Source organism: Ammospiza nelsoni, chromosome 4 (genome assembly GCF_027579445.1).
Source record: "Ammospiza nelsoni isolate bAmmNel1 chromosome 4, bAmmNel1.pri, whole genome shotgun sequence".
NCBI lineage: Eukaryota > Metazoa > Chordata > Aves > Passeriformes > Passerellidae > Ammospiza > Ammospiza nelsoni.
The window spans coordinates 55,705,436-55,722,003 of record NC_080636.1 but is presented as its reverse complement, the minus strand read 5'-3'; the positions used below and the strand labels follow the sequence as shown (position 1 = coordinate 55,722,003).

General features: G+C 39.6%; 1 protein-coding gene across 5 annotated transcripts in view; it reads left to right on the top strand.

Moving 5' to 3' along the window:
- MAPK10 (mitogen-activated protein kinase 10) overlaps window positions 1–16,568 on the top strand; it is a 146,664-nt gene that overhangs the window by 69,772 nt on the left and 60,324 nt on the right. For all 5 annotated transcript variants that reach the window (XM_059469783.1, XM_059469781.1, XM_059469782.1 and 2 more), the window contains exon 4: window positions 6,013–6,182. In XM_059469783.1, coding sequence (XP_059325766.1) covers window positions 6,013–6,182 — 170 coding nt within the window. The remainder of the gene's footprint in view (window positions 1–6,012; window positions 6,183–16,568) is intronic.

Sequence of the window (16,568 nt, the reverse complement as noted above, 5' to 3'; positions counted from 1 at the left end):
GGTAAGCTGATAAGTTTTCGGTATCTCAGTTAGAAGAGGTTAAACAAGGACAGAGTGTTTAAACAAATAAATAAAAAATAACACCTATTAAAAACCCTCAACCTAACAAAAAAAAAACCAACAAAAACCCAAAAATCTCCAAACAAACCCAACCAGCACTTAGAAATGTTGTACTACATTTAATAAAATGCTTTAATATGGTGTGTTGAAATGGAGTGAATAAAGCAAATGTAAAAATATCAATCACTGATCAGTCAAGGCTGAGTTGTTGGCAGGGGTCTGTTTTCTGCTTGAAAGGCTAAGTGCAGAAAGCCCCCTGTCTGGGGGGCAAGGCAGCTGGAGAGAGATTAAAAGAAGGCCAGAAATTAGCTTTAAAATCCCTCTCAAAACACACTAAAATCAGGAAGACTGGGTGACTAATACAAGCCTCACAGGAAGAGAATGAGGTGGAAGAATGAAGAACTGTGGTATGATGTGGCTGGTAAAACCACAATCTGTAATATTACATCCAACCACACACACACAAGATGAAACCCTGTGTAGGAGGTTGGATCATTGTTTATGGACTTTTGAGTGCAGGGAGAGCCAGAAGAAGTGAGAAGTCTGGCTTTATGGGGAGAAAGAAATAGATAAAATTTCTGCCATAAATGTGTCATATATAGAACACAGAGTGTTTTAAATACAGAGTGTCTTCTATGTAAGACACTCTGTATTTCCCAAGTGACAGCTTCTGTGGCCATTCAAATTTACACAGCAAAACCTGTGACCATGAAATTCAAAGCAGAGGGCTCAGCAAATTCACATTCATGGCAGAATTCTGGCACTTGAGACTTCTGTGAGAATTAGAGCTGTGCAAGTGGGAGGACAGCCATTAAATTCATATTGCTGCTGGCTGGGCAGGTGCACCCAGGTGAGCAGGCCAGAAGCCTGAGGGTTTTACCAGACTCATGAATGCTGGTCTGCACAACCTCAGCATTTGACTTTCAAGGTTAAATTGTAGCTTGAAGATATCTTTTTGTGTCCTGAGGGATCCAAAGGCATCCACATCTGGAATGTTGCTGTGGTCCGCACCAGATTCTTTGTCTGAGGCTGGGTGTGGATGTGGGGGCTCATGGGGAGCCACCATGATGTCTGGCTCAGAGCATCCTCTCTGCTTCATCCTGCCCATCTCTGGGCTCTGTGCCAGCTGGGAGTCAGCCTCTCAGCCTTCCATCTGCTTCTTTCACCCACCTGCATTTACACACACCTGCAGGGCTTTTATTGATCTCAGTATCCTTGCATCATGGCACCCTCAAATGGGTGCTCCTGCCAGGATTTCTGTGGACAGACAGGGAAGGATACAAGCACTGAGGTAAAGTTTCCCCTCTGCTGATGCTGCCAGCAGAATCTGTGACAGTGCTTACTGTCTCAGAGATGCAAGGGAGAGTAATTTGCCTTAAATTGCTGCTAGCATGGTTTGTATTTATAAAAGCTGAAATGTATGAGATGCTGAGCTTCAAGACATAGCCATATTTTAGGCTCGTCAATAATAGAAGGATTGGTGTTCAGAAACAAAGGCCTGTCAGTAAAATATGATAAATATGTTTATTTTGTAGGATAGAAATGGACAAATAAAATGGGATATCAGGAAGCAATTCACCTTACAATATAGAAAATAACAATTTTGTTTCTGTTGGGCTTTTAAACTCTCTTGCTCTCTGTACTCTGAAAGAAAGGAAAGGAATACAGTTTGTAGCTCTGTTTAAGTTATTTGAGTTCCACTGAATTTTTAAATACTTGTCCTTTGAGAGCAAAATGCATCCTCTCTAAGCAATTAGTAATGGTGGGAGTATCTTTTTCCTTCATCTCAGATGCTTGTGTCTTGACAGTTTATTTTCTTTTCTCTTTCTCACTTGTCAGGTTACTAAGCAAACAGCATTGCAAATATGCTATGTGCTCAAGTGAGCTAACAAGGATAGTTAGATTTTCAGGGCTGAGAAACTTTTACTTCTCTTACTCTTAAATTTCCCAGTATGGAGGAAAGAGAATGGCATTGGGAAATGTGTGTGTGTGTGCACTAGAAGTTTTCAATTAGGTACCAAAAGGAGAAAGTAATGGTTCATGCATTTTTGTACCTATAAAATGAAGGCTAAGTTCGTCTCAGTGCTGAAGTAATGTAATTTCATTGTCCAAATGTTTATGGAAACTGAGAACAAATGGCATTTCCATGCATGCTTTGTCTCTGAGGAATAATCTTTCATCTTACACAGAGGTCTGAGAAACTTAGATGAGTTTTGTTCAAAGTTTCACAGCTTCAATGTTTACTGTTGTTATGGGGCCTCAGTATTGTGGCTTGCCCAATTTCATTTGAGGTTCACCTGAAAATATATTAACTCACTGTGATTCACTTTACTCTATGAGACTTATACATTTTTACTGTGGTATCCTGATTGCAATGTATATCTATAAACTTCCTTCCCCCATCTAGTTCTTAATGAAGTGCTAATTCCTGGTTTCTTATGATGTTAGCCTCAATCACATTTGAAAGGAGTTTATGGTTAGGTGCATCTACAGAAGGGTGTGTACTGGAAATTCCTAGCCCTGGGTTCCTTTCTGATGCCACATAGTCAAAGCTTTAACTTAAGCTGTTTGTACAGGACTTGTAAGCACTGTGCAGTAAAACCTGAATGTGAAATAGCTTAGTGGTGTACAGAGGGGCATCTGGGGGAATATCAGTATCTGTACCAACACCTAGGATTCTGGAAAGGCTTTAAATGAGCACTGAGGATGTAAGAGGTTAACAAAATGTAGTGTGTAGGCTTCTTTAAGATGAGCTACGTGAATTTGAAGACTGGGAGAAGAACTTTTTCATCAGGATTGGAAACTAAAACTAACTTTGACATGCTCTGTAAAGAGTATGAATTTCCTTGCTAAAGGGAAAAGATTTTTTATCTTAATTTTGGAGTGAAACAAAACTGCCATTTCCTTGTCCTCAATAGGAAGTGGCTGTGGAATCAACCAGAGAAGGTTCTTGATTATGTGTCAGCTTGGCTTGGGGATCTGATCAAATGTGATTAATTCAATAATGGTGTTAATTCATTGACTTTGGGATTTGGTTTAAGTCAGCATCATGACAAGGATAGTTATATCGCTCATCTCCTGTTGTTATGAAAGTAAGCAGTGCAGTGGGCATCAGTAACCTTACAGTGCTTTTGTTTTGCTTGTTTAGGCTTTGGTAAAAATTGGAAAATATAGAGTAGAGGTTTGTTTCGGTGTTTTGTGGGGTTTTTTTGGTAGATTTATAGCAGTGTGGGTTTAGAGCGAGGAAGCAACTTAGACCTTGGCCTGTCCACAAAGCTGAAATTTTTGTCACTCAGAGGAGGCATTCTACTTGAAGTAAACTTCAAACTAAATCAGCCTGCCTTGAATTTTTACAAGTAATGCTTGGTGTTTGTTTTCTATCAAAAACTTTATGGGGCACAAATTTTTAAGTAGGGAAAAAGATACTAATCTAAAAAGAAAAAAATATTCAATGGAAAATAAAACAGTCTTTACCTTTCCCTCTGTCGCACAGTTAGGAGCAGATTCAGGACATCATCAGAACATTCACCTTTTCTTATCAGTTGTGGTCTTCTGGGTCCACAACTTTAATTGCTGTTGACTGAAGCAATTGGATATGTTAATTACTCACATAACTGAGGTGCTACAGAATGGTTCTTCTCAGCTGTTTTAATTGATTTTTAAGACATGTCTGGATTTAAAAGAACCGGCTGCTGGAACCACAGCAGTTCAGAAACCCCGCTGTATGCAGCTTGAGTTTCCTGAGGCTAGTAGTTCACACGGTCAGGCTAACTTAAAAGCAAGTAATTTTTATTCTAGACACAGAGTGATAAAATATGTGCTCCCATGTAGCTCCATGCCACACAAGGAGCTGTCAGGTAGCTTGGGAGTGAGGACACACACAAGTTGTGGCAGGCCTGGCTCATCCAAGCCTTAACACAGTCATCCAATTTGTTTTAAAAATTCACTCTGTCTGTACTTCTAGAGGAGCTGGATATGAGTCAGGCTCACTCAGGAATGCAATTTTTATGCTGACACTTTATATATAAACATTGGTTTCAGAGTAATGGGTGTTAATGCTGAATATGTCCTGCATTATTCTGATAATGACATCAGGAAAAACACGCTCCAAATGTGCTTGTCTAGCCAGAGGGAGTTGTGAAATTCCTGTCAATCAGGAGCATGTTATTAAAAAAACAAAAAAACCTTCCAGTTTCAGGTCTGGTATGAATACCTGAGCTGAATAGCCAAATTTATGCATCTCTCTTCACAGAATGGAAGACATTTTAAAACTAAGGCTACACAGTGTGAATCAAATGCAGCCTGTTTTGTCTTCCAATGAGAAAAATTCAAACCTCTTTTGGAATTGTTTCACTCTCTGGAAGCTTCAATTTAGCACTGTGTCAGTGTCCATAAATCTCTCACTTTTTGTGTTAGGGCAAGACCTCCCCTGCTCTCCCCCTTACAATATTTGAAGAACAAGTTAAAGTTTCCACTTGGTCTTCTAAGATGGGATTTTGTGTTTGAATGAAGAGCTGCATTTATTAAAATGTTTCAAAGTCTCTAAATGAGGTGTTTAGGATGATGCTGTCCAGTACCAAAGGGCCTTCCAGTCAGATAATGGACAAAAAAAATAAATAATTTTTCCAAGGCAAACCTTAAAATCCAAGTTCTTTGCAAGGTCAGTAATCTGTTTATAATGGCCAGAGTTTTGGAACACTGGAAAGATGTCCTTTTTAATTGAACGAGTAATGTAATCAGAGTCAACTTTACTTTTTTCCCAAGTTCATCAAATTTCAACTTAGTAGTCCATAAACACATAATGCATTTGATTATTCAGATTTTTTTGGGGGAAAGAAATTTATAATAGAGCAAATAAGAAAATTTATAAGCTGTGTTTGGGAGCACTGAAAAAATAATGCATACACAGAGGCATAGCTGTTTTTTGGGTTTGCTTTATGGAAGGCATCTGGGCATGTCTTGGCTTCCATAACTGAAATGTCAACTCTTTTAGGGCAGTTCTGTTGTAATATGTTGAGCTTTTGCATCCTGTGCTCAGAATCATGTACTATAGAATCCTTAATTACAAGCACTTAATTCTGATTTTTATCTCAAATTACTATAAATTTGCTCAGTAGTCCATAGGGAACTGAGCTCAGCAGTAGTCATAAAGGGGTTATAATGTAACTTGCTGCATGGTAATTTTACAGATTTGAGGGAGGGTTTTTTAAGTCTTGTAAAAATTATTGGGTTTTAATTTTACAGTTTAGGGGAGGAGCACTGCTGTGCAGTGCTAGCTATAGGGCTTGGTTTCATGTCATGAAAATTGTTGTTTGCTGCATTTGTTAGGTCACAAGAGCAATCCTCCCTCCTATCCTTAGGAAACCAGAACTCTTGAAGACCTCTGGAGCTTCTGGATGAATCTCCATGATACTGAGCCATGTTGGGTCAAACTTATCTCATTTACTGCTCTGTTTCTTTTGCAACCCATGTTGGAAGGTTCTCAAGGCCTTTATCACGTGCTCAGGGAAAGTTTTAGCACTCACGGGAATACATTTGCTTGCTCTGTCTGATCCATAATGAAGGGCCTGATTCCTGTGTCTCTTGTCCCACTTCCACACTGATGAAAGCCATCTTATTTTAAATTAATTGCAAAACAAATGAGGGCAGAATCAGCATGAGCACATAACCAGTAGTCATGAGGCAGGAGTGATGGCAGGCAGAGACCAGTAGTTGGCAGTGGCTGTGTCACAAACATCAGCTGGAGAATTCTTTAACTGGTTTTCTTTAATCAGTGCCTTTTTATGGTGGCTTCTGGCATGAAAGAAGATTTGATACAGTCTTTATGAAAATGAGAATAATTTATATTGAAAAATTAGGCTGACAGTGCTTTATCAGTGTTCTAATGCTTTACCAGCCTTGGTTTCTCTGTTTTTACCAACCCTTCTCCCCTTCCCTTCTTCTGTACGACAGGGATTTGGGAAACAAGTGGATGTGTCATATATTGCCAAACATTACAACATGAGCAAAAGCAAAGTTGACAACCAGTTCTACAGCGTGGAAGTAGGTGACTCGACCTTCACAGTCCTCAAACGCTACCAGAACTTGAAACCTATTGGCTCTGGGGCTCAGGGAATAGTTTGGTGAGTATCAGCACTTTCTCTTATGATGCTTGGAAACAGAATTGGCATTTTGCATCTCCTCACAGTTTGCCAGCCACAGCTGTTGTCTAAAATTGCAAAAATAGCAGTCAGGCAACAGACATCCTGAGGCAGAAGGAGCCCAGTGGTTTGCTAATAAATTCCCTGGCTGGTGAGAGTGATAGCACTGGGTTTGTTTCTCCACACAGCAAAATGCAACTAGCAAGAAAGCAGGAGAGAGATCTTATCATAATTGACAACTGGGGCTCTATTTCCTGAGGCAGTGCAAATAATATCCCAAGAAAACCCCGTAATTTTAGTCTTTGTACAGTAAAAGTCACTGAGAGCAATTCAGAAACTAGTCACATCCCATAGCATTCTCAGATGTTCAGGGTGGAAGCCTTTGAAATAGAGGCAACTGCTAATGTTTCCTTTATTTCTTAAAAGTGATGTTGCAGTGATGTGAATAATGTGAGCAAAAGATGAATTCAGTAGCTCTCCTAAACAATGCAATTTGAATTTATCATGTTCAAAAGTTGTGGAATCCTGGGTGGCTTTTGCCTCTGCATTTTTAGACATGGCTTTTAAATATCTGTGGCTTGTATTTAAATGTCTCTGTGCAAGCATTTGTTACCTGTTTAATTATGAGACATTTGGGTAGCTATAACAATATTTTATCTATATCTTGATCAAAGGTGAAGTCTTAATTTCATCTGTCATGTCTGTCACTGGGTTTTTTTCCTGAATTTGATATAATGTGTGTGACTTTACAGGTGTAGGCAGTGGTAAAGCAAGAGGTTCCTTTAATCCAGTGGCAAATGTTTTTCCATGGATTGTTGGCACTGGCACCATAATTGCCAGTGTAACAGCACTGACAGCACACCCTTATGTTTCAGTCCATCACTTCCAGTGTTTAGCATACTTTGAGACCATGCAAGTCCAAAGATTGATCTAAATGACCATGCACCATATTCCTTATCTTAAACACAAAACAACTCAAGGTTGCTTTTAAATCAGCTTTGGGAAAGAGGCATATTTTGGGTTCAGTACTACTGAAATTAATTTTGCACTGTTTTTTCAATTCCATATAAAGCAAAAGTGGTTTTCTTCCTCCTTTCTATCCTCTATTTGTTTCAGACGAAAATCAGGTTTTGTTGAACCTCTCTGCAACTGAATTGCTGTAATGATCAATTGTGAGCAGCAAAAAATAGAGAAATTAAGCTAAATAAAATCAAAGGCATCCTGTGAATGTTACTTTCATACTAAGATTTGACAGCAAAATTTATGAATTTCTTAGGAAAGAAAATCAAATCAGAAAACAAGAAAGTTCAAGTGAAAGTTAACACAAATTTCCTGAAATGGTGAGTAGCATGCAGAGGCCATAAAAGGCCTTTTTGGTGATAGAGATATAGACGTATTACACAATAGATGGGGAAGATAATGAGCATTTTTTTCTTAACTTGTGTTACATGCTAAACTGCCTGTTGTAAGGCAGAATTTACCAGAAATACAATAAATCATCCATCAGCAAACATGAAGAAACAATGGTGAAGTGATTAATTAATGAGAAAACAATTAGGAGATAAATATTTGTAGTTTAGCTAAGAGAAAACAATACATTATAAGAAACATCCTCAGTTGTGTAAGTTTCTCGTTACCTCATATTTATAAGCTTACACAGTAAACTTTATATTAGAATAAGTTTCTACTGTAGAAGCTTACTCTATTTAGATGGAAATAGAGTTACGTCTAGAAAAAGCTGATTAAGGTAACAAAAATACCAAAAACCTGCCTATTCATGCAGCACAGCATGCTCTGGTGGAGGTGATCTGCCCTGCTTGTCTTGTTCCTTTGCAAAGAATAGCCACAAGGAGTGCCTCTATGAAAATAGCAGGGAAAACCTAGGTCATAGCTTCTTTCAGATCCAGTGGCTCTGTTTATATTAAATGGCTTGTTCAAGAAGTGTCACAGATCTGGGATGCAATTCTGTCCCTTCCTGCCAGAATTAGGAGAAGTGTAGAAATCAGGGTGATTTCTGATTGTTCCCTCTGCCAAGGGCAGGCACAGAAGGGTTAGGCTCAGTCTTCTCAGGGCATGGACAGTTTCTGGATTTTCCTTCAGGATAACTATAGGAAAGGACATACCTCTCGTTGAGTGGGATAGCTGGCTGCCCAGCTACTGGAGACAGCAGTGGTGCATTGTGACACTTGGTTTTATGGAGTGATGGGGCAGGGCTGCTGAATGCTAACTCCTTTTAGGGGGAGAGGCTGATTTTTGCAGGCTCTGGAAGGTGTTGCAGGGTTCCTAGGCAAAGCCACAGAATACTGAAACCTTCCCACACAGTTCTATGAACAGGTTTCAAGATAAGCAGGAAAATGTCAGTGGAAAACAATTTATGTAGTGGAACAGAAGCAGGCACAGGAAGCAGGAAATGTGGTTATGAAAAGTAGGGACTTGATTTCACTGGGTAGTGCTGAAAATTACATCAAAGAAAAAAATTATTTTCTTCATATGGAAGCATTAAAGATATTAAATCTTCATGAGATGATAATTTAGTGAATTATGTGGAAAAGACAAAACCATATGGTGTGATTGTTATAATTGTGCCCATGTGTAATAATTATAAATCCAGTGAGGAAATGGTACTTATACAGACATAGTATATGTAGGATCTTTGGAAATTAATCTTTGGTCTCTTTTAATGGGTTTTGTGTTAACTATGTTCACAAAATAATTTTAGCAGCCGAAAGAAGGAAAGAAAACAAGCTGCTTGGAATATCTTGAGCAGGGAAACTGCTCTTCATCCTGCAAACACTACTCTTTATGAAAGTGTAGGCTGTTTCCCCACTGTACATCACACTGACATCTGTGAGAAAGCCTATAAAGGGTGTGTTTGCATATCATTATCATGTTGTTAATACAGGCATGATGACGATGGGGCATGGCTGAAACACAGCTTGGTGTTTATTTGACCAAACTGTAGTTGTACAAACTGCACAGGCCTGTGAGCACACTAGTTCATCCTTGAGTCTGTCATAGAAACAGAAAACAGTTTTCTGAGTTTAATTAGATATGTGCCATTAAACTGCTGAGAGAAGAAGCAGCTGATACCCCTCTGCAGTGTTAGAAGGGAGTTGACACCTACCTCATTTTGCAAGGGGCTGAGAAAGAGAGGCAGGTCACTTTCATCTTGGGTTTGTGCATGGTGGGTGATGGTGGATGGAGAGGAATTCTCATGTTCCATAAAATCAACAGAAATATGCTGATGTTGGAGTGGGTGTTTCTTTATGGTTTCAATGAGTGCTTTTTGCCTGGAAGCAAGGTAATTGATCTGTAGGTTTTCTGCTGTGGTTTGCAAGCCATCATTTTTATGTTGCCTGTGATATTTTTGATACTGCCTGTGATGTCTAGAAAAATGGTGTTGTACAGAAATATTTCAAAAGCAATTTGAAGGGCCTCTGACAGCTTTTGAATTTACGATTGAAGCAAGGGTGAAGTCCAGGTTTCTGAGGCAGATAGGGAAGACATCACTTACAGGCTTGAGGACACAAGTAATTAAAATCTTAGCAGTATCTTATAGGAGACATTTGGCCTGGTTTATCATCACATGGTGGCTATGCCTGTGTGTATTATCAGGAGAAAGTTACAGCTTTGAAAACTAAGTTGTCTGAGTGAACATCAAATAAATGAGTCTGATGATGCCTTTCAGCTGGAATCTTTTATCTTGGTCTTTTAAGAAAAGTGAGCACAAGCTTTCATGCTGCATGATGTTGAGATGTGGTCTAATGACGTGCCAGCTGGACTGCAGGGGTTGGCCGGGAAGGGCTTTATTCTGTCTTGTTGGTGCAGGAAGTTTCTGTGTGAGTAATGTTGGAGTGGAGGATATGGGAGCAGGAATTATGCTTTTATGAGAGCTTTTCTATGAGTGCATTATAAATTTAGAAAGACACCTCATCTGCAGATATAGAGAAGACTGTAAATATATTCCTGAAGTAGTAAATTGGGAAATGTGCTGCAGATAGTTTTCTTTGAATTAGGGGGTTTGATAATACTTTTGAGCCTGAACCTAAAGGAGATGATAATATTTTAGTGCTCCTGTAATAGGTAGAGCCAGCAAGACAATAGAAAGCTTCCTGTGTTGCCTGATATTACCATAGGTTCTCCTTTGCTGATTTAATTGTAATTTAGTGGTTGAACCTTATGGAGTACAGAGCTCTTTCAGAGCAGCCTGTGGTGATGGTGTTGCTTGTTGTAGCTTATAAATCTGCTGATTCTTTCCCTAAAGTAATCACAGCACCACAAAATCATTTAGGTTGGAAAATACCCTGAAGATCACTGAGTCCAGCCGTTCCCCCAGCATTGTCCATCACTAAACCATGTCCCCAGGTGCCACATCTGCACATCTTTTTCAATACCTGCTGGGGTGATGACTCAGCCACTTCCCAGAGTGTTCAAAGGCTGGAAGGGAAATTTGACAGGTATTGTCCACTACAAGGTGCAGAAACACTTGAGCTCTTTTGTACAATGATTATCCTTCAGTTCTGGTTTTGTGTAGCACCATTGACTCCTGGGCTGACTATAAGGATCTCAAGGGATACTGCAATGGGAATAATGGTAAAAGCCATAGAAAAGAGCAGTTGATGCTTCTGACCATAACCAATTCCAAGCTCATACTTTTGCTGTAATGCAGTGGGAAAACCACAAAGAATAATGGTTGTATCAGTGTCTTACAGCTAACACACAGTTTTATTTGTACTGTTCAGCTGGGCGCTGGTGTATCCAAGTTTTGAGACTTGAATAATTTTCTCCATTGTGGTCCTGCTATCCCAGCAGTACTGTTTTGATTTCTTTGTGTCACTGAATTGAAATACTCTATTCCCTGATAGAGATCAACATTTGCGCATATATAAATTGGTATAGCTCCATTGAAGTTTAGAGATGTTCTCTGTGGGATCAATCACTAATTTTCCTCAGAAGAGGAGAACAAAGAATACATGTCATTCAGAGGCAAAAGGGGGTGAACAATGTATTTTGATATGCCTAGAATTTCAGTGGCCCTGAAGAGAGTGGCAGCATTAATTCTGTCAGCCCCAGAGTCCCATGTGAAGCAGAACTGAGCATATGTCATGAGTTTGGTTGCTTCCATTCCAGTTACACTTACATCTTGCAGCTTTTTGTGCTTAAACTTCTGTTGGCTGGCACTGCAGATTGATCCCATTCTGTTGTAGATTCTTCAAATTGTGTCCATTAGTTCAGCCAGTGTTCTCTTCCTCAAGCTGTTGTGTGCTTTGCTGATGTGCTTTAACATCCTGCTCCCAAGGAGGTTTCTGAAAACAACTTTTAGAGAGTTTTACAAGTGTGTTCTGTGAGAGGGATGTAAGAAATAGCAGTCACTTTGCTCTGGGAACTGTTGCTGCACTGATAGTGAAATAAGCATTCCAGTATGAACAAATTCTGCCATGTTTCCCAGTGCTAATATCATCCTGTACACATGGCAGCACATGATGATTTAAATTTTTTCCTCCTTTTGTGATTTTTTTTTGTGTTTTTTGGGGTTTTTTTTTTACATTTTGGGAAATTCTTGTTGCAATACCAGAATACCAGAAATTAAACTCACAGCAAGCTTCAAACCTCTCTCATTCATTTGTACATTGCAGGACCTTTCCCCAGCCCCCAGTTTGCAGTTACACTGTGGTATTCTTTGGATTTTCTAGCATGTTGTTACTTTGAAACACCAAAAGCTGTGTGTATTTGGTCTCCCATTGATCTGGTGTACGTGTGAAGCAGCACATTCTGCTTTGTGGTTCTGATGTATCTATGCCTTGGTTCTTGAGAGAGACAGCAAATGTCCCAGTTGTGCTTGGAATCTAGATCCCCAGCATGTGAATTTTCAGGTGCTGAGAGATTCCCAGTGGGTGCAGCAAAGGCTGAGTATCTCTCTGTATTTGACCTCCAGAATATTGAGGTGCTTGTTTAAGTTGGTCAGATTTGTGTTTCTCAAGCTGATTTATTAGAGTTTGCATATTAACACATATCCACAGACAGTTTGCTTGCATATGGAGTGGGAGGAAGAAGCCATGTCTTGGAGTGCTCTTGCAGCAAAGAACTGAGCTTGGATATGGAAGGAACTGCTGTTAGGATCACAGAGAACTGTTGCCATGTGACAAACTATACATAGCATCTAAAAAATAGGACAGATGGATTGTGTTTGAGTCATTGTTTGCTTTGATTCTTGACACTTCTTCTATCTACTACAACTGTCTATAAGTGAGAAAGAGGCAAAAAAAAAAAAAAAGAAAAAGGATATACCCAAAAATATTTCTCAGTTTCTTTTTTTTTTTTTTTTTTGGTAATGTCCTTTTTCTATCAGAATGCAGAGATTCTTAGTAGGCAGGGATTCACCACATATTTCACATTTGTCTTTTGTTTCATTTCCCTTTGCTTGTAGAGAGAAATCTAAAATGTAGCGGTAATCACAAATTGTATGTAATAAAATGTGCTACAGTATTCTTTTATAGCAAGGAAATCATGCCCTCTGTCTCTAAAATACACTGCCTATATTTCTATGTCCTTTTTTGACTCCTTTCTCCTTAAAGAACTCGTATGGTTTCCATGACTACAACAGTTAAGCAGGCAAAATCTATTCCATATTTATACTCTGCAGGTTTATGGGGGGAAAAAGTAAATAAGTTTGTGAGGGAGCCATCTCTGTGCAATCTGTTTTTGTGAACCCTGGCAGCAATGCTCCATTTACCTGGTCACAGATTCAGAACTGTAAAGGCAGAGTCAGGCTCATTTGAGAGCCCTGGCAGCCAGGTTTTTCGGCTGGATTGGTGCAACTCTCAGGCATAGAGCAGGTTAGTTCATAACTGTGGCTGGACCTGTGGTGCCCTTGGAGCCATTTAAAAATGCTGTTTGTAAATTCTGTGTCTGCAGGGACATAACTGATGATTGTGAAACTTAAGTTGGTTAGAAACTCCATTTAATTTACACTTTTAGACAGAGATGTTTTCACAGAATCACAGAAATTCTAGGTTGGAAGAGACCTTTCAGATCATCGAGTCCAACCCATGTTCTAACACCTCAACTAGATCATGGCACCAAGTGCCACATCCAGTCTTTTTATAAACTCTTCGAGGGATGGTGACTCTACCACCTCCCTTGGTAGATGATTCCAGTATCAAACCCTCTTTACAGAAGTCAGGTGCCTATCTGCTCCTGCACTGTAAAAAGCTTCCTTTTGGTTGCTGCCAGATCTCCCTTTTCTCACATTTGTCCTGGGTCGCCACTGTGATGCAACTTACTGGAGAGATTTTTTCAAGGCTCTCTTTGCTCCTCCTGGAAATCCAGGATTGGCATTAATTCCTGTCAGTGCATTGTGGCTGCTCCTTAAGAGACTTCAGGCTTATCCTTCCATGTCATTCCCCTGAAATCCCATCCCCACTGACATGAGCACCCTTGCATCATCATCACTCATCCTCACCATGTGTTTCACATGAGACCAATTGCACAAAACACTTCTGTTCCCTCTTAGGACCAAGGGGTTTCTCCTGTGGTAGGACAATGGCCATGGGCACATGGGATCAGGGAAGTAGGGCAATAGGACAGAGCACCTAAATAAAATGGCAGGCATCAGAAAAAAAGAAGCAGTGGAACCAGACATAGAAAAACTAGAGCCAATCTGGAAAGAAATGCAGCTCAGGTAATTAAATTTTCTTTGTCAGCATGTATTGCTGATATTTATTCTCTAAGATTAATGTAGTCTACAGATGCTCATGGTGCTTTACAGAAAGCAATATATTGTGCTTGGTCCCAGGAGCTGTCCTTAGACAATCATAAAGAGGCAGTGACAGCCCAAAAAAATTAAAAAGTAGTTGTGGAAGATAGAAAGACAGTGGGAAACAAGATATTCTGTGTGAAGCCTGGGTGAAATTTGTGAACAATGCAAGACATGTCTGTTATGACATGAGTGGGAAAACAAAGAGTGGGCAGAAGTCTGCAGTAGATACAGATAGTTAGAAAGGGAAGCAGAAAGTAGGAAGACTCAAATGCAGGAGTCACTTTGCAATTCAAAAATAGGACATGGAGGAGTTGGTTTGTTTGTTTGTGGGTGTTATTTGTGTGGAATTTCTTTTGGGGGGGTTGGTGGTTTTTTTATCTTTTTTTTCTTTCCTGGCTTCAAATAGTGTCTTAAAATTCTGTTTAAACAACTAAGTATTGAAATTTCTGGTGTAACGTGGCAACTCAAAAACCTAATTGTGGGGTGAGGGTCCGGAGTGACGCAGAGTCCCCGGGCAGATGCAAAGGAGAGCTGCTTTATTGCAAAAACCAGGCATTTTAAAGCAGTCAGGCCTTTCTCAGTTACACAGGATTAAATCTTAACAAACAATTCAGCCAACCACCATACACCACGATGTGAACATGCTAGGGTTATATAACTCATTTTTCTACCCCTAATTCAGCTGAGTCTCTTTCCCATAGTCCTTTTCTACTTATCCAAATTTGCAGGCCTGAGCCATGATTTTACATGGCCTTCTCTTTGTAAGGTTTTACCTCTATGCAACACCTAATAGTTTTCATTTTGTTCCCACTGGAAAAAGACGCTTTGGCTTGTAATGCAGCAGGTAATTTATGCTGGTTTTGTCTGCCTAGAACAGCCTTGTAGAGATTGCAGGGTTAGTTTGGGGGGAAACAAGAATTTGAGCAGCCTTTTAGGGTTAAACTTCTTACCCTTTTTCTCCCATGATTATCATGTTGTTGGTGAATGATTGGTAGTAGTACACTTTTATTCCACTCTTGAATTTTGATTTTTAATCATTTGAGAAATGCAGCAAGAAAAATGAAATAGCATTTCTTATTCACCCAAGTGACAGCTTTTGTTCTGTTTGTCAGGCAAGCAAGTCTTTTAAAGTATGGTTGGGAGGGAATAATAGTGAGATAGTAGCTATTCCAGTTTGTAGGTCCAAAAAATAGCAGGTTTATCATGTGGCTGACATTTTGAATGTGGTAGGTACTCTGCTTCTGCCAGGTGCATAGTCTCTGCCTCAGTGCCATTATTTCCCATGTCTTTTAAATTGCTGTTAAACAAGGAAACTGGACTTTTTCTGGCTGTGCTGCTTAACAATCTTGAAAACTGTCGAAAGTTAACATTCCCTGCTGAGTTCAGAGCAGTAAATGTCAGATATCTTTGCCATATTCAGTGTCTTATACTCATTTTCCAGATGTGGGGTAAACATCTACTTAATATGGTTTACCTGCAGATCATGCTTAAGCTTCTTTTGCCCATGTGTTTCCTGCCACTGAATATTGATGGGCACCCCCAGCTCTGGTCCATTTTTCAGTTTTTCACTTTGCTCTGGCTTTGGTAAATCCTTGACCATGCCAAGAGTGAGTAATGTAGGATATTCTGGAAACCATGAGATTGTCATCTCTTACATGCTTCACATGTAAAAGAAAGTGTATTGGTCTAGAGCCCTTTCAAGGCAGGATGGAAAAGAATCTTGGCTCCTTTTGCTGCCCAGGTTGAATTTCCTAGGCTGGCAGCTAACAAAAGCTCCTGGCAGCTAGCAGACTGTGTAGTGAGGTAGTGACAAGAGACATTCAAGACCAGAAAGTGCAAAGTACTGATTTTACAGTGCTGTTCAGAAAAGTATTAAACAGCCAAGCGGCTTTCCGAGCCAAGCATGAAGAATTAGCGGAGCACATGCAGATGAGAAGTGTGTAAACATGCTCCATACTCAGCATCCTCATGAATATTTTAATCTCCTGCTAAACTGAACCAGAGCCCATTGAGTGGTGTGCCAGGCAATGTGTGAACTTTATAGCTGTTTCCACATTCCCTTTCCCACTGTATCCCTGTATCCCCACTGTCTTTGTGAGAGAAAATGACTATGGAAAAGGTTTTATCTTGCATCAGTATGCTCAACTGGTAACTGGTAGGTTGCAAAAAGATTCTTGTTAGGGCATCACCAGCTCAGGTAATTAGAAAGATAACTAACTTTTATTGTAAATATCTTTATTAAAAATAAGTGTTCCATTCTTTCTCCACTCCCTGCAGCTTCTTTTACATTGTCTTATATATGATGGCTCAGACACCTTTCTTCAGACCCTCTCATCTGAAATTTTGGCAGATAAGAACTCTCTCAGCATGACTAAATTGTGAGATAGATTTCACAGAGAACTTTTCAGATCCAGCTGTCCTTAGAATTATGAATGAATTCTGCTTCCACTTTTATTTTTGCTGCAAGAGGCTGCTTGGCTTTGGCATTTTAGGCAATGACTGAAGTAGTTGACAAAGAATGAGCAATACAGATTCAAAATTGGACAGTTATGAATATGGCAATGACACAGTTTAATCCTTTATGGGTGGGAGTAAAGGGACTGAATGAT